The sequence below is a fragment of the Pelodiscus sinensis genome, chromosome 2 (genome assembly GCF_052426305.1).
Source record: "Pelodiscus sinensis isolate ZL-2025 chromosome 2, ASM5242630v1, whole genome shotgun sequence".
NCBI classification, from domain to species: Eukaryota; Metazoa; Chordata; order Testudines; family Trionychidae; genus Pelodiscus; species Pelodiscus sinensis.
The window spans coordinates 246,530,746-246,555,073 of record NC_143053.1 but is presented as its reverse complement, the minus strand read 5'-3'; the positions used below and the strand labels follow the sequence as shown (position 1 = coordinate 246,555,073).

The 24,328-nt window shown below is 44.4% G+C and overlaps 1 protein-coding gene and 1 long non-coding RNA gene across 14 annotated transcripts in view; one reads left to right on the top strand and one right to left on the bottom strand.

Moving 5' to 3' along the window:
- Positions 1 to 24,328, bottom strand: part of KMT2C (lysine methyltransferase 2C) — a 347,150-nt gene that overhangs the window by 240,979 nt on the left and 81,843 nt on the right. For all 13 annotated transcript variants that reach the window (XM_075922783.2, XM_075922788.2, XM_075922785.2 and 10 more), the window contains one exon: positions 14,645 to 14,783. In XM_075922783.2, coding sequence (XP_075778898.2) covers positions 14,645 to 14,783 — 139 coding nt within the window. The remainder of the gene's footprint in view (positions 1 to 14,644; positions 14,784 to 24,328) is intronic.
- LOC142827397 (uncharacterized) lies at positions 1,859 to 23,582 on the top strand. Its single transcript, XR_012902123.2, has 3 exons — positions 1,859 to 1,945; positions 20,370 to 20,431; positions 23,449 to 23,582. It is a non-coding gene; the product is annotated as an uncharacterized LOC142827397 (long non-coding RNA).

Below are 24,328 nucleotides of genomic sequence, written 5' to 3'. Positions count from 1 at the left end.
CAGTGTTCACTAGGAGTTGGAAAAAAAAAAGATTGTCTGCACTGTTAGTCAAGGGAGCTGGTCTATACTACAAAGCTAGGATGGTTTAAACTATATTGCTAAGGGCTGCATGCAGCGTTTCAAAGCGGCAGCACCACACGGAACCCGTATTCCAGGTTCTGTGTGGCGCTGTCACTTCAGAAGTACTCCCTTCCCCTCCTCTTTGCTACCTCTATTTTATAGAGACAGCTTGGGGGGGGGGGGGGGGGGGGAGAGCAACTAGTCAACTTGACTAACCAATAAGCATTTGCTTATTGGATAGTCGACTAGTCCTTAACATCCTTACTCTTGGACAGGTGGATTTACTACATCAATGGACTAAGCTCTTCCACTGCTTTAATAAGCTGCTACACTACAGTGCTGCAGCATTTCTCGTGTAGACTTACCGAAAGTCAGGTATAAGCAGTTGTAACAGCCAAATGAAGAAAAGAACTAAAAAGAGGAATGTTGAAGCCTGGAACAGAGGACTGTGAGAGTGCATCTACAATGAACCATAGGTTGAAATAAGATACACAATTTGAGCTATGCATATTTTATTTCAATGTTATTTCGAAATAACTTATTTCGAAATTTGGCGCTGTCTACACAGCACTTATTTCAAAATAAATCACTATTCTGAAATGTCCCCTATTCCTTGTGGAAAGAGGTTTACAGGGATGTCGGAATAGCGAGCCCGTTACACTTCAAAATAACGGGCACACTCCAAAGATGCAGAAGAGCTACATTGGGATACTCGAAATAGCACTACAGTGTAGATGTATCCTGACAATCCAATACAGTCCTTTAACTCTGACAATGCATCTTGAGACTGGACAAAATCTTGCCCTTTCAATACACCACCACTGGAGAACAGAAGACGGAAAAGAGAGGAAGATGGGAAAGAGAAGTGCCTGCAGAGAAAGTCCCTGAGACAACCTCCTAGCACTCACAGCTGGCTGTCTCATATGGAAAGGCCGTAATAAGGAGGATATGGGGTTTTTTTTAGGCACTTCTTAACAATGGCCCAAGGAGGAGCAATATGCTGCCAGCTGCACCACATATGTAGTATTGGCCATGCTAAACTGGCAGATCGCACCTTTTGGGGCCAAGCTGCTTCAGTAGAAGCCTTAGTTGGGTCCCCCGCATAGCACTAAAGCAATGCTACAGAAGACCCCAAGCTGCTGCTTTTGGAAAGAAAATTAGTGCATATTCATGACTCAAGTTAACTCCTGTTCAAACGCTACCGATCTCGCTTGACATAGGCTAGGTGCTGGCCTATATTATAACACACAACCCAAACGAGAGATTTTGCTCATAACTGAGTAATAGGCAAGGGATTAATTTCAGAAATCTTCAGAAGAATCTGCCTGAAGACAAAAGTGTTTTGAAGAAAGAAAAATCTAAATTCCATGAAGAGGGCCTAAAGATGAGAGATCTCTCTCTTACATGTTATAATTTTAAATGTAATATGGCAAAGAAACAAATTGGTAGTTATTTATATTTCAGCGAATATGGCCCAATCACAGTATTAGGTGAAAACATGCAATTTGATTTTGTACACACAGGCTATATCTACACTTGCGGCTTCTTGAGCAAGTACTCCAGCAGACACTTCTCCTTCACCAATCAGTGCACCATTTGCCTCTGTATTCAAATACATTCCAGAGGCATAGGGGAAGACTGGGGTCTACTTTATCCCCCAACAGGGCCTGCAGCCCTACTTGCTCACCCAGCCTAAACATGCTCCCCCTTCCTAGTGGGAATATCAACTCTGCCCCTTTAAGAGGCAGCTTGATTCCTAGTGATTTCTCATAATGACAGCCCCTTCCTGGTTGCCATAGTCACCTCTTACCAACATCCTAAAAAGACATCTCTGTGGCAGGAGAACTAGTTCAAGAGCACAGGGGGTTAAAAGGATGATTTAATGGTAAGTCTAATACTTATAGTTTAATGTTAATATTTTACATCCTACTGTAAACAACACTAGAGGAATTCTTCCATCAACCTAGCTACTGCCCTTCAAGAGGTGGATTTACTACTATGAAATGCAAATCTTTTCTGAAATTGTAGGAATTGTCTATAGTTGTGCCGCTGTAGTGCTTGCAGTATAGACACTGTTGTATAGCTTCCGTCAGCACTAGCGATGTTAAAAATCAGTTATTTTAACAAGCTTGTAACTGCTTGAATTTTTAGCCATTTCATGGTTACTCAGCTATCATCAGGAGTGGGGGCTGCCGATCCCACTACTGGGAAGCTGCCTGCCACCTTGCACTGCTGCCTCTGTCTGGGGCTGCTGTCACGCCATGCTGCTGCCTCTGATACAGGCAAAGCAGCACAAGTTGGCAGGCAGGAGCTGGGCCTCAAGGGGAGCCGGTTTTTAAATTGACTTCCCACATGATCAGGCTCCCACCTGATGCCCTGCACCGCTGCCTCTAATATAGAGGCAGCAATACTGCATGGCAGGTGGCTCCCATGAGTGCTCTGCATTTAAAACTCAGACTGGCAGGTTGGGACTCAGCCCGATGCAGAGCATGCAGAGCATGCAGGAAGGAGGGTGGTTGTTCCAGTTAACTGGGACTGTTAACTGATAAACATCACTTATTGGTTACCCGGGTAACCACTAACATCCCTAGTAGACATTCAGGGTTGGGCTGAGACCCTTACTTCCAGCTTCTAAACATGGACCCTCTACTATGAAATCCAGAGAGTTCAACAACACTCTCAGTAGAGTACTTTGACCCTTTCAAGCCCCTATCCTTCACAGCAATCTGAATCAATATCCACCTCAACACCAGAATCTATTCAAAGACCTGACAACAAACCAAGCAAGATGCCAGTAACATTTCTTTAGTCCTTCCCGCTCATGCATGTCCCAAACAGAAATAAAATACCACCAAAAAAAGCCTAGAATGAACCAATGGAAAAGATTCAAGTCAAGGGGAAAGGAGAAAAATAATCATGATCTCCTCCACGCAAGCAGTGATGAATATTCATTAGAAGCCCTCCTAAAACAGACTTTACTGTTCAAACAATTTCATTTCAGCACACGTAATATTGTGTAAGCAGTTGAACAATATTCACTTAGGCTATGTCTACACTTGCACCCTAGTTCGAACTAGGGATTCAAATGCAGGCATTCGAAATAGTCAATGAAGCAGGGATTTAAATATGGCGAGATCATGCTAATGAAGCGTGGGATATTTAAATCCTCGCTTCATTGACTATTTCAAATGCCTGCATTTGCATCCCTAGTCCGAACTAGAGTGCAAGTGCGAACATACCCTTAGAGAAGAACAAGCTCTTCTTCTTCTAGTGCTTGTTCATGTGCATGCCAATCAGATATGTGCATGCGCACAGTTGCTGGAAGATTTTTCTCCTAGCAATTAGCTGGAGGGTTGACATAGGCACCCCCTGGAGTTGCATCTCCCTGTCGACCCATCACCCCTTCAGATCCTTCTTACTGCTTGTGACAGCTAGCTGCAATTTCCCTGTGCTCTTGTTTCAACAAATGCAGCATCAGTCTATTTACATTTCTCTTGTGTTTAGTATTAATTAGTAGTTTGCAGTGAATAGTTTAGAGTTAGATTATGTTTCCTTGGGGGAGGGGATTACCCCTCTCACATGGTCTTCCTGCCAGGGTAGGGGTGGTCAACCAGTTAGAGATGAAGAGCCAAAATAGCTATGGATAGAGTGCGAAGAGCCACGTATTATATATTTAGATTAGATTAGATTAGATTGATAGATAGATAGAAAATGTAGTGATAAAATAATATTACACGACATTTCAGACAAAAACCGATAAAAGTCTCTAGTTACTTAAAAAATGCATGGCCAGTCCATAGATCTTCAGATAACTTGACAAGGAACAATCAAATTAAACAACAAGCCTTTAAAAATATAGTAATTCATCTCACACTAAATAAAGCATCCCCACCATGTATTTTAAATTTAACACTACTGCCCTATTATGTCCTGTGAGTTTTCTTTTTAAATTAACTGAAATGAGAAGTAAGGGTATGTGTACACTACCACCCTAGTTCGAACTACCGTTACTCCTCGGAATAGGAAGCCTAGTCCAAACTACCTAGTCCATGCCGCGTGTAGCCGCGCAGCACGGAGTCCGCACTAGAGGACATTTAAAAATGGCGGCGCCCGGTGAGACGCAAATGAAACCCGGGAAATTCAAATCCCGGGCTTCATTTGCAACTCCGGTTGCCTACATTACCACCCTAGTTTGAACTAGGGTGGTAGTGTAGACATACCCTAAATTAGCACAATTTGAAGTGTCTGTTTCACTCTAGCTTGTTGATCTCTGGTATGGTTTCCACTTTTTTTAAGTATGAAGATTATGGCTTTTCTATAGTTCTAAAAATTCAGGACTGCAAATATGAGAGGTTCAAAAACAATAAGAGAGAGACTCATATCTCAGAATAATTGCTTCAGCCTGGAAAACAATAGCCTTTGAATTTTCTTTAAAGAAACAAGGACTAAACCATGTACATGCTGATTTTTTTTTTGCTCTGGAATTTAACTATGACATCTATGTTGGCTGCCTTATTCTGCATCCATGAAGACTTTGAGTTTAAGGTGCTTCAGCCCCTCCTCCCCCCCACTTCTAACCCAAGGCCCCACCCCTCCCCCAGAGCCAGGCAACCACAGCCCCCTGCTCTAACCAATCCTCGTCCTCACCCCCAGAGCCAGGCACCCCCAGACCTCTGCTCTAACCCAATGCTCTCCCCCAGAGCCAAGAACCCCAGCCCCCACCCAACCCAATGCCTGAGGCCTAGAGTCACCACCACACACTTCTCCCTCCAGGCACTTGGGCATGTGAGCAGAGAGGCTGGCCATGAGCAGGCGCTGGGGCGCGTGTACAGAGCGGCCAGCTCTGAGCAGTCCGGGCACACGACTCAGAACTAGCAAGAGCCGTATTTCTTTAAGCAAAGAGCCGCATGCGGCTCGAGGGCCACAGGTTGGCCACCCTTGTTCCAGGGCATTCCTGGGTCTCTAGGCTTCAAAGTCTGTGAAATCTGTGGCAAGTGCATGCCCACTTCTTGCTTGAAGTTCTTAGGAGACAGCCATCAGAAAAATCATTGTGCCATCTGTTCACTGAGATTGGTGAGCCCATGAGCTGGGATGTGGATGGATACTTGGGACTGGTTGGGCAGGGAGACCAGGAGACTGGATGGATGGCGAGGACAGGCTAGAATTTGATGCACAAGGAGACTGGGTGTGAGGGACGCAAAGGGAGGAGAGCCCAAGATGGTTTGCGTGATAGTAGTCAGTGAAAGAAATGGGGGGAGGGGAGGAATCTAAGCCAGTTGGCTAGGAAGTGAGAATACTGAGATCCAACAAGGGGAGATGGTAGACATGAAGTGACACTAGGACTGGATGGACAACTAGAGAGGGACAGCATCTCTGGAAAGGTGAGGAAGAGGGGAAAAGCCTAGGCTGTGTGCATCAGGAGGAAGACACAGATCAGATGAGGAATGGGGTGTGGAGCAGGGATGTGAACAAGTGGTCAACTGATGATTAACTGAAAAGCTTAGTTGACTATTCACATTTTCCCCCCACTTGTTGCCTCTGTATCAGAGGCAACAAGATAGGGGGGAACAGGAGCCAGTTCCCCCCCCCCATACCAGCTCCATGGTGCCACCTGGCCCCCCTCCCGCCAATGGACAGGGGCTGATACAGAGACAGCAGCACAGGGTAGCAGGGGGCTACCTGGGGTGGGGCCAGACTGCACTAGCTACTGACTCCTGCTCCCAGTCCGCAAAGGGAGCCAGTTTAAAAACCAGCTACCCATGCAGACCAGCTCAGACTGCCACTCCTCTGTGGGATACTGGAGCAGCCTCTGTCTGCAGGGAGCTTGGACACCCCATGGACAAGGGTGCTGGCTCCACGGATACGGAGGCAGAAGGGGAGGGGGAAGAGGGAAGAATGCATGTAATTGATAGAATTAACCAATAAGGCAAGGCTTATCGGTTAATTGCATAGTCGTCAACATGTTGGCATCCCTATTTAGGTCTTTAAAAAAGAATATAGTAATCAAGTTTGCAGATGACACTAGACTAGCAGGGGTTACCAATACTTTAGAAGATAGAGTTAAAATTCAGAGGGAACTAGAAAGACTGGAAAACTGGGCTAAGGACACAAAATGAAATTCAAGATGACAAACATAGGGTGCTACACATAAGGAAGAAAAAACTCAAATGCACAAATACAGAATGGAGGCTAACTGGTTTGGCAGTAGCAGTGCTAAAAAGAATCTGAGAGTTGTGGTGGATCACAACTTCAACATGAGTCAGCAATGTGATCCTGTTGCAAAAGCAGCAAATACAATTTAGGTTACCTCTTCTAATGCATGGCATGCATGTCACAGGAGGTGATAGTATCACTCTATTCAATGATGAGGAGGCCTGCGCAGGAGTACTGTGTCCAGTTTTGGTGACCAAGGTATTGAAAGGATGCAGAAAAATTAGAAAGGATCTGGAGGTGATCAAACTATGCATTTCAGCACTCTGATGGTCCACACAGAAAATGACAATCTGTTATTACTATCAATTACTCTGCTAGTTCAAGTGGCAGAAGACTATAAGAACATAAGAATAGCCATACTGAATCAGACCAAAGGTCCACCTGGCCCAATACTTCAGACAGTGTCCAATACCAGGTGCCCCAGGAGGAATAAACAGAACAGGTAATTATCACGTGTTGCCCATTCCTAGCTTCTGACAACAGAAGCTAGAGATACCATCTCTACCCATCTTCATTAACAGCTACTGATGGACCTATCCTCCATGAATTTATCTCGTTCTTTTTTTAACTCTTATGGTTTTGGTCTTCACAACATTCTCATACAAGGAGTTCCACAGATTGACTCTGTGTTGTGTGAAAAAATACTTCCTTTTACTTGTTTTTAAACCTGCTACCTATTAATTTCATTTGGTGACCCCTCATTCTTGTGTTATAAAGGAGTAAATAACACTTCCTTATCTATTTTTTTCCCACAAAAATCAAGATTGTATAGACCTTTATTATATCCCCTCTTAGTCATCTCTTTTCCAAGCTGAAAAGAGAGTCTCTCTCACTCACACTCCCTCAGAATGTTTGTGCTCTAATAACTTGGACACTATAAGAGCTACTGAAACCAAATTTTGCATGGGATAACTTTTCCTCCAGGAGAAGGTTTTAAGGTACTTTTGGACCCAATCAGGGTCCCACCCTGCCCCCTGCAGCACCTGCAGCCCTGGGTGCGAACTGGGGCACCCCTCCCATGTGTAGCCTCCTGGGACTCGCCCCCTTCCACACACGAGGTTACATAACTGACCATCCTCTCCCCTCCCCCGCCGGCATGCAGGGCCCCCACCCCCATGCGCACAACAGCCTGGGCATCCACCCTGCCCTCCGCAGCACCTGCAGCCCCGGTTGTGAGCTAGGGCGCCCCTCCCGCGTGTGACCTCCCTTCCACCCAGGGTCGCTCCCCAACTGCCACCCCCTGCTCCGGAAACCAAAGCCAAAACCGGCCAGCCTTTCTGTTCAGCTCGCTGGGCTTATCCGAGCGGAAGGAATCCATGCGCCTGCTGCAGCACAGGGTGGAAGGACCGGGTTAAACCCTCGATGCATTACACTGCTGTGAAGCCAGCTGGCTGCTGTTCATACTGCGAGTGGGGCTCTTCTGTGTCTGGTTCCAGCCATCAGGGTTAGATGTGAGCACTGAGCTTTGGCTTGCCAAGGCAGGGCAGGTGGATCCCTGAGCCAACCTTGCAAAGAGAAGTCCCCTTGCTACTGGCCGCATGACTGTGTACTGTTCTCCTGGGGGCTGGCTGCTCGGTCCTGGGGGGAGGAGGATCCTGCTGCTCTCAGAGGGTCAGGTGTGGGCCAGGAGCATCAGTCCCCAGGGTCTGTGGCTCTGGGGGTCCCCTGGCTCAGGGTCCCCTCCTTTCCTAAATTTTGTTCCTCTGGTTTCCCGAGCAACGCCGGGTAAGTCCAGCTAGTGAGTGAGTGAGTGAGTGAGTGAGTGTGTGAGTGAGTGAGTGAGTGTGCGCGCGTGCATGCGCACATTCTATATTTCTCATTTTCTTGGGGCCCAGCTTCAGAATCCGAGGTCTAACTTGTAGTAATGCTGAACACTTAACAGTTACATCGAAAGTATGTGGGAACTATGCTTTACACAAAAAAAAAGATGCAATATAACATTAAGTGCTCTAAAAAATCAAGTCCTAGTCATCTCAAACTGGGCACTTAATATGAGTAAATATTTTTCACCTTAATCTCTTTGGGCCTAGTCTGCTGTCTGTAAAATGGCATTAATAAAAATAACACTTCATTTCACAAAAATGTAGTGAATATAAATTTGTATTCTATATTTCTGAGGAACTCCGAGACTGCTATGATGTGCACCATAGAAAAGCCCATGAGGAAATTAATAATTGAGTCTTTAGAACAGGGTTTGAATAGTGTACAGTAAATAAGGCTTATTCCTACACACAGATCATGCAATTGAAGACTATCATAACTAAGAATAAGATTATGTCACAGAGCTCATGGATTCTGTGACTTTCAGAAACCTCCATGACCATGTCCACTTCAACTCCAGCCCTGCTACCTCTGGGCTATCAGCTGGTAGTGGGTTCTTCAGCTCCTAGCCGCCATCAAAACAGATGCTGAACCCCTGCTCCCCACACCATATCATCTTCCCCACTCGGGCTTTTGTCATCTTTATCAGCCCTCCTGTCCTTCCTCCTCCTCTCCCTCCTCCTCTTATTTTTACTAAACATTGCAGACAGATCATGGGCATCCATGAATTTTCGTTTACTGCCCAGGACCTGTCTGTAATATTTATTAAAAATAGCCATGACAAAATCTTTGCCTTAATTATAATACACCTGCAAAAGGGGGCCAAATTAAGCCTGTGCAGGCAACCTTAATTCTAGCATTTCCCAATTTCTGTGTGAATGACTTGGCAAACATAACAATGTTCTTTTTAAGCACAATTTTTGATGTGTAACATTAAATACAGCTTACCTCCAGCTGTCTGAAGATTTAATTTCTCTTGCCAGTCCCTGTGGAAGGCTATTCTGTCTAGATAATCTAATTTCTATGCCACTTCACAATTTCTTTCTTTGTTCCTTTCTCCACTGAGAGCTATAAGGAGTTTTGTAATGTCCTGCCTTTGAAGACCAAAAAGATAAAGAACTCTGCTGCTGTTTAATCAGGCACTTATTTTCTCTGTACTAAATACTACATATACAACTGATTCAATAACTAACCACAACTTCCCTGTGAAGTAAAGCAGTATCTCAATGTGCCCTTTTCAATTTCTCTTTCTTTATCCTTTTATAGTATTGCTAGTACGGAATTTACAATGGTATCAATGGTGTGCCTGCACTCAGAAGGGACCCAGGCACCCAGACCTTGGCCCTTCCCTTCCCCCACCTGTGCTGCACACCTCATGGTCCCATCCCTGCTCAGTCTCTTTCCCCCTCAAAGGTCCCGCCTGCCACTTGTCCTCTCTGCCTCCTCCCCTCCTCATTCCTCTCCGCTCCTGCCCCCTCCATGAGAGCAGCAAGTTTGGGACCTCAGGGCGAAGAGGTAGAGTGGGGGCATGGCAGAGCATGGGAGTTGCCTCTGGGCAGGGATGGGACTTTGAGGTGAAGTGTAGGTGAAGCAGGGGTTAAGGCCATGGTCCAGGTGCTTGGACCCACAAAAGATTAATCCAGCCCTGAGTATTGCTAATACTGCAAACAAATACTGGGGAGGTTAGCAGCACTGCTTCTGTCACTGCCATTGCTCCATCCTTGCTTGATATTACTTCTTACCCCTCTCTACAAGGAGTCAATTACCCACTCCACAGACCCCTCCACTCCCTTTTCAGCCTACTTGTGCTCAGGATGATATCCAACGCCATTTTTAATGTTGGTATATCCAGCACACTATTTTCTTAGCCTTACTCTTAAATCTATTACCAAAACTTTCTCCATTTCTTTATCATAATTAGTAGTTCACCCTCTCCTGGACTTGCATACACACATGCATACACATAAACAAACTTTCTGCTATGAACTTCCATTCAGGTTACAATCTTGGCTCTATTCTCCAGCGTCACCTTCAGAGACATTCAAGTTAGTCTCAAAGGTAGGCAAGATCAGAGAAAAGTACAAAAAAATAAAGCTTTTGATATCAGCTGCATAAACGTAATACTGATATTTCCTATTTACACTGTAGCTTCTTTTCTCCTAAATGCTTCAAAGCTCAAATTCATTAGTTTGGGTGAAGTGCTTTGTCACATATCTCTTGTCAACATAGCAAGAGACCTTAAGAAGAGTCACTGTGGCTTAACCACCATGTAAAAGAAGCAGCGAGGGACAAAAAGGTATATTTTAAGAAGTGGAAGTCCAATCCTAGTAAGATAAATAGAAAGGAACATAAATACTGTCAAATCAAGTGTAAAAATGTAATAAGAAAAGCAAAAAAAAAAAAGATTTTGAGGAACAGCTAGCCAAAAACTCAAAAAGAAATAACAAAATGTTTTTTAAGTACATTAGAAGCAGGAAGCCTGCTAAAAAACCTGTGGGTCCTCTAGCTGATCGAGCTATAAAAGGAGCAATCAAGGACGATAAAGCCATTGCAGAGAAACTAAATGATTTCTTTGCTTCAGTCTTAACGGCTGAGGACGTTGGGGAGATTCACAAATCTGCACCATTCTTTGTGGGTGATGAATCTGAGGAACTGTCCCGGACTGAAGTGTCATTAGAGAAGGTTTTGGAACAAATAGAAAAACAATGTAAACAAATCTCCGGAACCGGATGGCATTCATCCAAGGGTTCTAAAAGAACTCAAATGGAAAATTGCTGAACTATTATCTGTGGTTTGTAACCTATCCTTTAAATCGGCTTCCATACCTAATGACTGGAAGGTAGCTAACGTGACACCAATATTTAAAAAGGGCTCTAGAGGCAATCCTGGCAATTACAGATCAGTAAGTCTAACTTCAGTACCGGGCAAATTAGTCGAAACAACAGTAAAGAATAAAATTGTGAAGCATGTAGAAGAACATAATTTGTTGGACAAAAGTCAACATGGTTTCTGTAAAGAGAAATCCTGTCTTACTAATCTATTAGAGTTCATTGAAGGGGTTAACAAACATGCGGACAAGGGGGATCCAGTAGATATAGTAAACTTAGATTTTCAGAAAGCCTTTGACAAGGTCCCTCACCAAAGGCTCTTGTATAAATTACATGGCCAGGGGATAAGAGGGAAGGTCCTTTCTTGGATTGAGAACTGGTTAAAAGACAGGAAAAAAAGGGTAGGAATAAATGGTAAATTTTCAGAATGGAGAAGGGTAACTAGTGGTGTCCCCCAAGGGTCAGTCCTGGGACCAATCCTTTTCAACTTATTCATAAATGATCTGGAGAAAGGGAGCAGTGAGGTGGTAAAGTTTGCAGATGATACCAAACTGTTTAGGATAGTCAAGACAGAAGCACACTGTGAGGGACTCCAAGAAGACCTCACCAAACTGAATGATTGGGCAACAAAATGGCAAATGAAATTTAATGTGGATAAGTGTAAAGTAATGCATATCGGGAAAAATAACCCCAACTATTCATACAGCACGATGGGGGCAAATTTGGCTACGACAAATCAGGAAAGAGATCTTGGAGCTATCGTGGACAGTTCTCTGAAAACTTCCACACAGCGTGCAGCGGCGGTCAAAAAGGCAAATAGGATGCTAGGAATTATTAAGAAAGGGATAGAAAATAAGACCCAGAATATCTTATTGCCCCTGTATAAAACTATGGTACGCCCACATCTTGAATACTGTGTATTGATGTGGTCTCCTCACTTCAAAAGAAGATATTTTGGCCTTGGAAAGGGTTCAGAAAAGGGCAACTAAAATGATTAGGGGTTTGGAACGGGTCCCATATGAAGAGAGGTTAAAGCAACTGGGACTTTTCAGTTTAGAAAAGAGGAGACTGAGGGGGGATATGATAAAGGTATATAAAATCATGAGTGGTGTGGAGAGGGCCGATAAAGAAAAGTTATTTATTAGTTCCCTAAATAGAAGAACTAGAGGACACCAAATGAAATTAATGGGTAGCAAGTTTAAAACTAATAAAAAAGTTCTTCTTCACACAGCGTGTAGTCAACCTGTGGAACTCTTTGCCAGAGGAGGCTGTGAAGGCTAGGACTATAAGAGTTTAAAGAGAAGCTAGATGTTTCATGGAGATTAGGTCCATAAAAGGCTATTTGCCAGGGGATAAAATGGTGTCCTTGGCCTCTGTTTGTCAGAGGCTGGAGAGGGATGGCAGGAGACAAATTGCTTGATCATTGTCTTCGGTCCACCCTCTCTGGGGCACCTGGTGCTGGCCACTGTCGGCAGACAGGCTACTGGGCTAGATGGACCTTTGGTCTGACCCAGTACAGCCGTTCTTATGTTGTTATATTTCTTACACTACTCTCGCTCTCCTGAAATCCAGACTTAAACTTTACTCTGAAAGTCAGAAATCCTGAAGGCATCCATCACCCCAGATTTTCTATTCTCACTTCAGCTTGTCGGCAAATCTGAATCTCCCACCTGCAGAACAATACCAATGTTTTGACATTGCTATGACATTGCCCTCATTGCTATTTTTTCATGCTCTGATCAATTTTTGCCTTGTCTTTTGCAATAATCTCTTTCGTGATTTCCCTAAAACCTCAAAATTGCTAAGTTTCCGGGGTGGGGGTGGGGGATAAATGTTTCCTAGGATAAAAAAAAAATATTATCTGGCTAGAGCAGGGCTACTCAACACATGGTCAGTGTGGGCCGCACGAGGCCTGCGGCCCATTTGTTTGTGGCCCGTGGTGCAGTTTTGGTTTACGCAGGGCTCAACATGTGGCCCATGGGTGGGAGCCAAAACAAAAAAGTAGTCAATATAACGGTCTTCTGTTGAAATGCGTTTTAGTAGTTAAATTCCTGGACTATCATTGCTCATTAAAAGTGCTGTCATATGGGTGGAAATCAGGTAAATATTGCATTTTATTAATATCAGAACTGAATAAAATGGGGCCTGTGCATTGTGTAGTCTTGCCTTAATCTTTGTATTCATGCCCATCAGTGTGAAAGAAGCTATTTGCATATTCAGTATATTAGCATCTATATGCAACCTCACTTAAGTCGCTGCCCTTGGCATTTGTTGTGAGTATCATTGTAGCCCCTGGGACTTCCAAAATTGAGTAGCCCTGGGACAGAGCTTTAAAATCCTCCTGTTTTCCAAATGACTATGGATTCAAAATCCACCCTACCCCTCTTATTTTACATCTTTCTGATCGCCTAAATCTTGGCATATTTTCTCTCTCTCTCCAGACCTGTATACTACAGAAAACTGGGAGTCAATCTTTTTTCTAGTCTGCTTCAGCTATCTGGAGTTCTTTCTAACTGAAAGGAGTATAGCCACTCAAAAGCTATTCCCCTAATCCTGCTGGGGTAGATGTGTCACCACCCCTCATGGGTAAAGATATAGAAGACAGATCGAAAACACAGCAATTGCTCTTTAGTTCTGCATGTGTTTTAGATGGGTGCAGGATTAGATTGAGAAACAAAAATAAACTGAAACGTGATGTTAAGTCTACTGTCATAAGGAGACCACTCAACATTGCCATCAATGTAATGTCTATACTACATTCAGGTCTAAAACCAAACTCTTTGGGATCAAGGAAACCTGCAGACCCCAGATACTTGCCTTGTCAGCACCTCTAATAAATGTCCTCCCTAAAAATATCTGAGAAAGGGAAGTAACTAGACTGTTTATCAGTAGCATGAGGTGGTTTCTTGAGCAAGGATAAACAATCTCTACATACACACACACACTTTCGTTTTATTGATATAATTAGTGTAGCTACCACAGATATTTCACGTTTAACAAAAGTCTGTGACCAAATAAAACCTGTAAAAGATATGTGAGGTAGGCAGTTAAGGCGTTTTATACCTGGGGGGCACAGGTTCAAACTCTGACAAGGTGGAAGTGAATTGATTTTGGTTATTTTTAATTCAAGTCTGTCTAAAATATTCGTCCATAGCATAAAGTCTCCTAAAATGGACAGGAAAACGGCTCCAATAAACCAAGACCCACAACTGAGCCAATAGCTGTATTGAACGCTTGACTAAAGGAGTATTGCCAGAGTTCCATGATGTTGTTTCAGTGGTGCCTGCCCATGACAGACCCTGTTCTTGCCAGTGTCATAGGATCATTACTTTCATTTACACAAGCAATTTACATGTTCCCAAAATTTATATATATTTTATTTCTCACTAGAAAGGCTTTACTAGTGGGTGTAGTGAATCTGCTTGTACACAAACCCCCAAACATTTACATTTAAATACTTAATATTTTGCAATCCAAAGTTTTTCTGTGTAAAGTGATAACTGAGGATGATGCTTAAGAAACAAGCTTTTCCACCCCCAGTTTCCCTGTAGGCTAATTAAACCATCAGTCTCAAATATAGCAGCTGTCAACAAGGTTGCTGCTAATGCTTCAAAGCATCCGCACTATCCCAAGCCTATTCTCCCAGCATTCTCTGCACCATCATTGAACACTTAGCACTTCCCCCACTATTGACTCAGCACCAATCTGCCTCACTTACTAACCTGGTTTTGGCTTCAACACCAACAGAGGCAGTGGAACTTGCAGACTCCTCAGATACTGAGCGCTGAAGAACTGGTGTTAGCTGCTTGTTACTGTCCACTTCAGTTTGGGCATCCTCCTCTGCAGATTGTTCTTTGACTTCTGTTTGACAAGAAAGAAAACTGCTAAGATTCCATTTGTGTGTCTATAAACATCACTGTATTTACTTTTTCCCCTTTAATGTAATGTTTTTAGATAGAGTTGTTACACAGACTAAACTATTAGAAAAGAAATACTGAAGTAGGGAAGTATCATTCCTCTTCATATATACCTTAAATGTAGTAAGAGCCACTGAGCCACAGCGAAGGTAGGTCCCAGACCTGATGGGTCCTGGACCACTGTGCCTCTGCATTTTAAATGTGGTAGGAGCCAGCCAGCAGAAGTGCAACTGTCTGGAATCCGATGTAGCTGGGACTGCTCAGTCCCAGCTCACTCAAGGTCCTGGGCTTACCCCTGCTGCACCTCTGCATTTTAAATGTAGTAAGAGCTGGGTGGCTTTTACTACATTTAAAATGCAGAGATGCAGTGGCCCAGGACCCAGCATGAGCTGGAACTGCTCAGGCCCAGCTCCCAGACAGCTGCGCCTCTGCCTCCCCTCCACAGCATGGAGATGGTGCTGGGAGGGAACTGGCTTTTAAGCTGGCTCCCCCCAGCACCAGCTCCTGCTCCCCCCTTGCTGCCTCTTTATCAGAAGCAGCAAGGTGAGGGAGGAGTGAGTAGTTGAGTAGTGACTCAACTACCTGATAAGCCTTGACTACTCCTTTATATCCCTAGCCAGGGTCAAGGCCCAGGCTGGGAGAGTGTGGAAAGAGGGAAGACTGAGCTGGGGTCAGAGGGAGGGAGGGAAGATCAAGCTTCTTCTGGGGCTAGGACAGGAGGGGAGAATGTGAGCTTCTGTGTCCCCCCCAAAAAGGATCAAATTTAAATTCCTGCACAGACTCCATAACAACCCTTAACACATGAAAATCTGTTATCAGACCCCATACAGTCTTCTTTTCTCAAGACTGTCTCAGTTTGTTTTTTTAAACTTTTCCTCATAGGTCAAGCTTTCTAAATCTTTTATCATTTTGCTCTCTCCTCTAGACTCTCCAGTTTGTCCTTATTTATCCTAAAAGTGTGGTGCCCAAGACTGAGCAAAGTACTCCAATTGAGGCCTCACCAGTGCCAAGTAGAGCAGGACAATTACCTCATATGTTTCCCATACAATGATCCTGTGAATACATCCCAAGATGATATTAACCTTTTTGCAGCTACCTCCTACTGTTGACGCATTAACTATCAACACCCTGTTCCTTTTCAGCACTATTTCTGCCTACCCACCTATTCCCAATTTTCTAGCTGTGCATTTGATTTCTCCTTCGCAAGTGAAGTACTTTGAACTTGTCTTTACTGAATTTATCTTGCTGCTCTCAGAACAATTCTTTAATAGACTTGTGATGATGTAATTAAAGATTGTCATTCTGCATGCACATAAACGGACAAAACTGAGGCTGCATGGCAACCAAATCTATGGCATTTCCTAACTTTCAAGTGCTTAACATTGGATCTTAAATAACTTTTTTTGATAATAAATCTTTATATGTATAATCTCCTAGTTATTCTTATAATATTTATTATTTTAGGGAAAGATAAAACATTCTATTATGTACAATGGTAACATTCTTCTCCCCCCCTTGAATCAGCATCTAAGTGGAACACTAACGCCATAAGTACAGACTTACTACGTGAGCTAAGGCGGGGTGAGCAATAATTTCTGATGGGGGGGGGCACTCCAAGATTTTGGAAAGTGGTTGAGGGCTGCACTCTTCTACCATATTAACGGAGAAGGTGCAGGGTCTGAGAGGGAGGTTGGGTGAAGAAGGGAGCTTGGGGTAAGGGATTGGGGTGCAGGAGGGAGAGTGGGGTCTGGGAGGGAGCTTGGGTGAAGGAGGCAATTATGACCTGGGGCACTGGACTGGGGTGCAGGGGTTTGAGTGGTCACCTAGGGCAGGAAAGGGTTGTGACCTGGGGTGCAGGAGTTTGGGATGTGACCTAGGGCAGGAGACTGGGGTGTCAGATCTGGGAGGAGATATGGGGGGGCAGAAGGTTTGGGTATGCGGAGAAGGGGGGCAGGAGTGGTAGGCAGAGAGTTGGGGAAGGGAGAGGCTGAGGTGCTAGGTTAAGGCCAGGAGACTTACCTGGGTGATTCCCAGGCAGAAGCCCAGCATGTTTCTCAGGCAGGCAGCCTGCCCTGACCCCCCGCACAGGCTGCAGGACTGTGTGTGTGTGTGAATAACTACAAGCTGGAGGGGAGGGGGCATGGTTCTTCATGTGCTGCCTGTTATTCAACCAGGCAGCTCCCATTGGCCAGTTTCTGGCATGTGGGTGGGGCAAGGCAAGCAGGGAGTCTGCCAAGGGCACCCTGCAGTGTCCGAAAGCTGGAGTGGCTTGGTGAGCTGGATCTGGCCCACAAGCCATATTTTGCCCAAACCTGAGCTAAGGACTGACTACTTTAACAACACAAGATTACAGTAAATCCTCAAAGATATGAACACCAGAATTATGGATTAACAGGTCAACCAGACACCATGTGAAACCAATAAGGCAGCAGCAGAGCCTCCCCGCCTTCCCCCACTCTCTGCAAAAGCAAACACTGTACTATAGAGTACCTATATTGCATCTTAAAGGTAGGCACTAGGCTGCCTGTCCCATCCCCCCCACCTCCCTTACATGGGACAACCAGTTACATCTAGGAGGTGAAGACACTTCAGCTGACAGCCCAAGAGAGCCAGAGCAGGAACCGTGCTGGGATCAGAGCCACTTTCTCCCCTTCTCCAAGTGGGAAGGTGACACCTTGTTTTTACCCTCCTCCAGCCAGGAGGGGGATTCTTTCCACTCACCCACCCACCCACACCTCAGCCTGAAGGCAGACAAGCTTGCAAACTCAGTCTGATTCAGGGAAAGAGACCACCTGCAAGGAAGCTTTCTGTGCTGTTGAGGGAGCTCAGCTGCTGCTGGAGGCTGGCCTAAAGGATCAGCTGTCAGAGCTGGAGCTCAGAACTGTGACTTGTTCAGAGTTATGAACATTTCAGAGTTACAACCTCCATTCCTGAGATGTCTGTAATTTTTAGGTTCCATTGCACTTTCCCTGAATAGGAGGATGGGGGCAAGGGTCCTTCTCTCTGCAAAAAAAATATTTTTAACACTAGCTCTGCCAAATCCTAATGGATTTTCATAAGAAGAAGAAAAGATATTTCCCCTGCTGGCACAATGGTCCACTAATATCTTATTTGGGGTTTATGAGGATTACTGTAATTCAAATAAAAAAAACTGCAATGACCTTTTGCCTAGCATAAACAGAACCTATAGATTAAGTAGGAAGGCACATCACTGCTACCAATAGGATCTATATAAGGCTAATTGGGTCAAATTTAACAATTTTGCAAGTCAGGGAGGCAGTAGTCACTTCAAACATCTGATTTCACAGTTTAGTTGCTCGTCATGTTTATTGTGTTCTCCTGATACACTTTTTATAGGACTTCAGATTGAAAAGAGAGATTTGGGGTTTTTCAAGATTATAACATTTTATTGGAAAGTTTTCATGTAGGAAGTTTTCCATTGCAAAACTGTTTTGACCTACTACATTGTTTAGAATTCTGCCCCTGCAGAGAGTTGCTTTTATTCCTACCCTCCATTGAAGAACAGACCAGTCACGCCTTACACAGTTAAGTTTTGACAGAATTAATCCTACACAATTTTTAGTTACTATGTTGCCAGCAACTCTGCTATAATGCTAGGTAGCTTCCTATTTTTATATTTGTATTTCTCATTCATGTTTTTCACATTTGTTGTTTTTAAGTTATGCTGTGTTTCTTCTTCCTGGGTGTGCTCCTTACATGGAGAGACAGGTGTCTTGAGGGCATGGTTTAAGCCAACCAGGCCTTCTGGGGAATTTCTGCTGTCAAACCCAGTTCTCCCTGTCCTCCATGCCACATGTGGATGAGCGGGTCCTTCGGGGGCTGCACTGTGCATTAGGAATGTAAGTGACTGGTTGACTAGTCAACTACCCGACGAGCAAACGTTTATCGGGTAGTTGAGTAGTGACTTGACTAGTCGCTCTCTCCCCCTCTTGCTGCCTCTATCGGGGGAGGGGGGAGGGAGGCAGGAGCTGGAGGGAGTCTGCTTAAAAGCCAGGGCCCTCCAGCACAGTCTCTGCAGGGGAACAGGGGAGGCAGAGGCATAGCAGAGGACCAGTCACAAGCCAGGAGTCAGCGGATTCCTGGCTCACACCCAGTCCCAAACACTGCACCTCTGCTTTTTAAATTTCTTAAGAGCTGCAAGGTTCTTAATACAGTTAAAAAACAGAGGCACAGAAGGTGGGTGTGAGTGCGAGCCCGGAATCAGCTGTCCTGGCTGGTGTCTGGCCCCAGACACTGCGCCTCTGCTTTTTCAATATATCAAGAACCTGGTGGCTCTTAATACATTTAAAAGGCAGAGCCACAGTGGGATGAGCTCCCAGGTGCTGCAGCTCTGCAGTTACCCCCCCTTAAGAATGAATCATGTAGTCGAAGGAAATTCAATTTACTACTCGATTAGCTGATTAAATGCAATTTAAGATCCCTACTCTGCATGGAGAAGGAGGATATGAATGATAGCTGGAAAGCTACTAGCACCCCAGAGCTAGGGAACAATGCAAAGAGAAAAAAAGCTATATTTCAAAACTTTACTTTTTACAATTTTTTAAAATGTAACATTAAAATATTCCAACTGAAAATATTGAAAATCCTCCACAAAAAACTTCTTAAATTATATTCAATAATAATGGAGTATTTCAAACACAATTTGAAGAGCTTATTATTTATATTTACATGAGCCCTGAATTATGGCAGTTCTCAGGCCTAAATGCAGCCAGTACAGAGCAGGTGAACACAAATGGACATGTGATAAAGCCAATGTTCTGAGTTGCCAGAACTGTCACCAAAGAGCAGACAGAAGTACTGGACAGATTGCACTAGAATTACTAATTGTTCTCTTGAACTGCAGTGATTAGAGATGTGAACAACTAGTCGATGATCCGATAAGCAAATGCTTATCGGATCGACAGTAGTCAACTACTCACTCCCCCCACCCCCGTTGCTGCCTCTATAAGGAAGAGTCAGCAAGGGGGGGAGGGTGCTTCAAAGCAGCAGAGCCACATGAAGCCTGGGGCCAGACCCTGAGCACCATGTGGTGCTGCCACTTTGAAACACCGTGTGCAGCCTGGGTTCAGCTGCAGACTCCCCTGCTGACCCCAGGCTCCATGTGGCACTGCCACTTTGAAATGCCGTGTGGAGCCTGATGCGGTCCTCCCTGCAGCGTTTCAAAGCAGCAGTGCTTCATGGAGCCTGGGGTCACCTGGGGCTCCATGAGGCACTGACACTTTGAAACGCCATGGGGAGGATGGGGCCAGCGGGGGACTGCTTGAGTCCCCTGCTGGCCCCCTTGCTCCCGGCAGCGCTTTCACCTTTGAAGTGTACCAACATCCATGGGGCAGAAGCAGCCTTATCGACTAAATGAATAGTCGATGTCCATTAATCTAAATTTAACATTCCTAGCAGTGATGCTATCCACACTGATTGCGATTGGTTGTGGCAAGACTCTGTTTAGAGAAAAGGCATGTTAGGCAGTTACAATAGTTAGTAATGCCCAATTGTTCTACCTATTTGACAGCTAAAGACGATGTAGGAGCAGTAACAACAAGGATTCCTGATGAACTCAAAGTGTGACTTCTGGTGAGCAATAATGCCATTTGCCTGTATGTCATGTATTATTACCAGATGACATTCACTTTTTCAACTCATGGAAAAAACAAAACAAAGTTTCCAACCATGCCCAGAGTTGACATGTTTTCTGTTGTGAGAGACACATTGTAATAGATCGTATCCTTTCCTCATTGTAACCTTTCCTTCCAGGGACAAACTATGTTCTTGTAATATCTACAGCAATTTGTTGCATGGAGAGAAGTATTTAATACAGAATTTCTCCTCCCTCCAGCACTGGAAATATATGACTTTCACTCACAATAATATACTATTGCCCTATTAATCCAGCATAGAGTATGAATGAATTAACTTCACGTGAAATGAGAAATAATTTCTCCATTAATGTGAACTTATACTTTTAAAGTATAACATACTGTATTAAAATATATTTTTGTATGTATCAAATAAATACAATGTGATTTAGCTAGGCAAGATAGCAAACCTTAGCATAAATTTCCCAACAGTCATCATTTTCACATACTCAGTAATCACTTCAAACACACTAACAAATCTGTCATGGCCAGGCACTCAGATACCACAGAAGAGGCTCTGAGACGAAAGTCTGGAATATATACTTAACACATTTAAAACTGCCTTCACCAAAACAAGGACCTTTCACCAGAGAAGTAGGTTGCGTTATTCAATGGGCTACCCAAATTCTCCAAGTAGTTTCCTAACTGCCCCCTTCCATCTCACACTGGAATCCATATGGCACATCAAACAATTACAATCCATGTTGAGTGGGGCCATATCCAGAAAGCAATTTTTGCTGAACCCTTTCTTCTGACCTTCAAACTACTCTTCCCCACCACCACCACCATCCCGCTTCTCTAACCACACCAGAAGCAAGCTCCCCATAGATTAGGACACACCAAGTCAAAGTGGAACCAGACTTTACCAGAACAGATGCAAAAACTGGAGACATATGTCCACTGCTAGGATGATCATCACTCCCCACAACACACCTTTCAAGACCTATGGGTGCTGCACATGCCTACCACACACATGGCCCATGGGTGCTGCACATGCCTACCACAACACATGGTATAACTCATCCAGTGCAATCAATTCCTCAACAATTATGCGAATGAATTCAGACAATCCCTACACTCTCAAATGAATTCACAAGGGAAAATGATAAAAAACAAAAACATCCTATTCATCTGTGGGTGAACGTGTTCCACAAAATGATTGCTCTACACTAGGGATGTAAAGTCCCATTTAATTGGTTAATTCATTAAACATATTGTTAACTGACTGAAGGGGGAGCAGGCAGGGGGAGGGGGAGGAACTGCCTCCCCACCACAGGCAAAGGGTGCTCCGACCAGGCGGGACCAGCCTCTGCTTGCAGGCACCAGGGCCCACTGTGCACAGAGGAGCCTCAGCCAGTTTACCTAAAAAGTCAACCCCTTTGTCAAAGGAAGACATGCATACTGAATTCTGTTGTCCTTGATCCCACAATGGTTAGGAAATGTAGGGAGAGAAATTTTTGACACTGACCAAATATGTCTAATAAAGAAACACATCTATGGTATGAGACAGATTACAGTATGTGACACCAGAGACCAGACTTCATTTTTTCATGTTTTAATGCAGTGGTTCCCAATCTTTTTTACGCAGTGGACCAGCAAACCAATTCACAAACTTTTGGCAGACCGGTAACATTTTATATATTTGCATATTCATTATGGTAATTAATTTTAAGAGGTCATGTGTTATTTTACATTGCACCTGTAAGCACACAGTACATGTCTTTATAACAGATCAGAATGTGCAGACATCTATAACACTTAAAAAAATATATTAGAAGAATCTTTTCCTTTTTTATATTGAGCCATTAATACCTATTTAAACTCCGTTTGAAATGTAATCATGCAAATGTCATGAGCTAGGCTTTCGTTCTGCCTGCAGCCCAGAAGGAAACAAATTAGGGGACTTTGAGATGTCTATCTCCCCACTCCAGTGCACTGGTCCTCACCCCTGGAGGGAGACATGCATAGCCAGGCCTCTGAGCCTGCATGCACCACACGTGAACCAGGCAGAGCAGCTCCAGCCTATCTAGTGCCCCTGGGGAAAGCAGGAGAAGCTGCAGGATGAGAAGCCAGGATGCTCCCATCCACCTCCAGGACTGGGGGATTCACATAGCGCAGGTGGGAAGGTCTCACATCTCTGCAGGGGGCCTCTGTCAGCAGCAAGGCCCCCCGGCAGTCCCTCCGCAGCTCTCCAGGCAATAGCTGGGTTCCCTCATGCCTTGGCCGTGCCACTGCTCCATGCCGGGCAAAGGAGCTGAAGGAAGCACTCAGCCACAGGGGCAGAACCACAGCAGCCAATACTCCACAGAGCAGGTGAGCCACTGAGAGCAGGTCTCCTACTGGCTTCCCCCATCAGCCCTTGCACCCCGCTGAGCTGGTCAAAGGGGGGGAAGATGGCCAAAGGCCTGGCACCCCCAGCAGGCCATGGGAGAGACCAGCTCAGGAACCATAGGGCGGTGCATTCACATACAGGCCTGTCAAGGCAGAAGTGTGGCCTGGCAGAGTGCTGTGGCCCGGCAGCCAGCGGTTCGCAGACTACCACTGGACCACGGACTGGGAGTTGGGAAATAAGAATGTTGATCCCAGGCTCAGTGTGGCGCTGTGGTGTTTCAAAGCGGCAGCGTTGCGTGGAGCCTGGAGTCAGCTGGGAACTCCTTAGCTGACCCTGTGCTCCATACGGAACCCAGGATCAGCTGGGGAGTCCCAAGCTGACCCCGGCTCTGCACGGCATTTCAAAGTGGCACTGCCGCATGGAGCCCAGGATGAGCGGGGGACTCTTAACTGCCTAGAGGGTCATGGCTTACACTCAACCACAATCAAGATAAGGACATGCTTTTACAAGTTCCGAAATTCAATGCACTAAACACAGCCTGGCCATGTTACCAATCCCAATCCTCAGGCCTGGGCAAACTTGGTTTTGGCCAGAGAGTGAGATTCAATTTCTTTGTTCCTCAGGACTCATTGAAAAGCCTCAAGATGTTTGGCTATACTGTGTCCAAGGGTAGTATAATGATTATAACTGTGAAAGTGATGTTCAACGGAAGCAAGACAGAACAAAGAGATGGACCCAATTTAAAAAGAAGAGCCACTAAAGAGAGCACCTCTACTATCTGGATTTCTTAGAAGTAGGGGATTTTACCCAATGAAGAAAATATTTTTGTCCGACAACCAAAGAAGCTAGGGGAGGAGCCTACAGCAGCCAAAAGGAAAAAATCTCAGAATTTTATATATCTCATTTTCATTGCACCTCACAGCAGCAGCAGACAAAAAGGAGAAAGTGGCTGCTGAGAAGTTCTTGTGCTAATCTAAATCCAAGTACCTCTTGTGGCCCCCTTTGAGTCCTTGTTCTGCTAATTTTGTTTATAATAGAAGAAAAGAGAAAAAGAACACTTTTCTTAATAGCTAGCTCCCTGGGCTCTGCCAGTTTTTCCATTGCCTGGAAGAAACATAACAACAATTGTGTAAAGCACATAATTCAGCATTTTTAAAAAACAGAAAAGTGATTGGATCTCTAATTGTACTCATTATTATATAAAGATATAAATACAAGGGAATGTTATGGGGCTATGCATATAATCTTGATGCATTCTTGTATGCAATTTGTGTGTAAAATTATATGCACATTATGCTCTGCTCTCAGTGATGAAAAATGGTAACTTCAATTATTTTAGGATTTTCAATGGTGCCCATCATTGTAGTTTATGCAAATTATGTCTGCATTGCAAACTCCTTATTGGACTTCATACATAAAAATCCAGACTCCACCAAAGTAAATGAGAATTTCTGAAATTGATTTAAAAAAGCTAGGATTATACCAAAGAAATTTTCTGCTGTT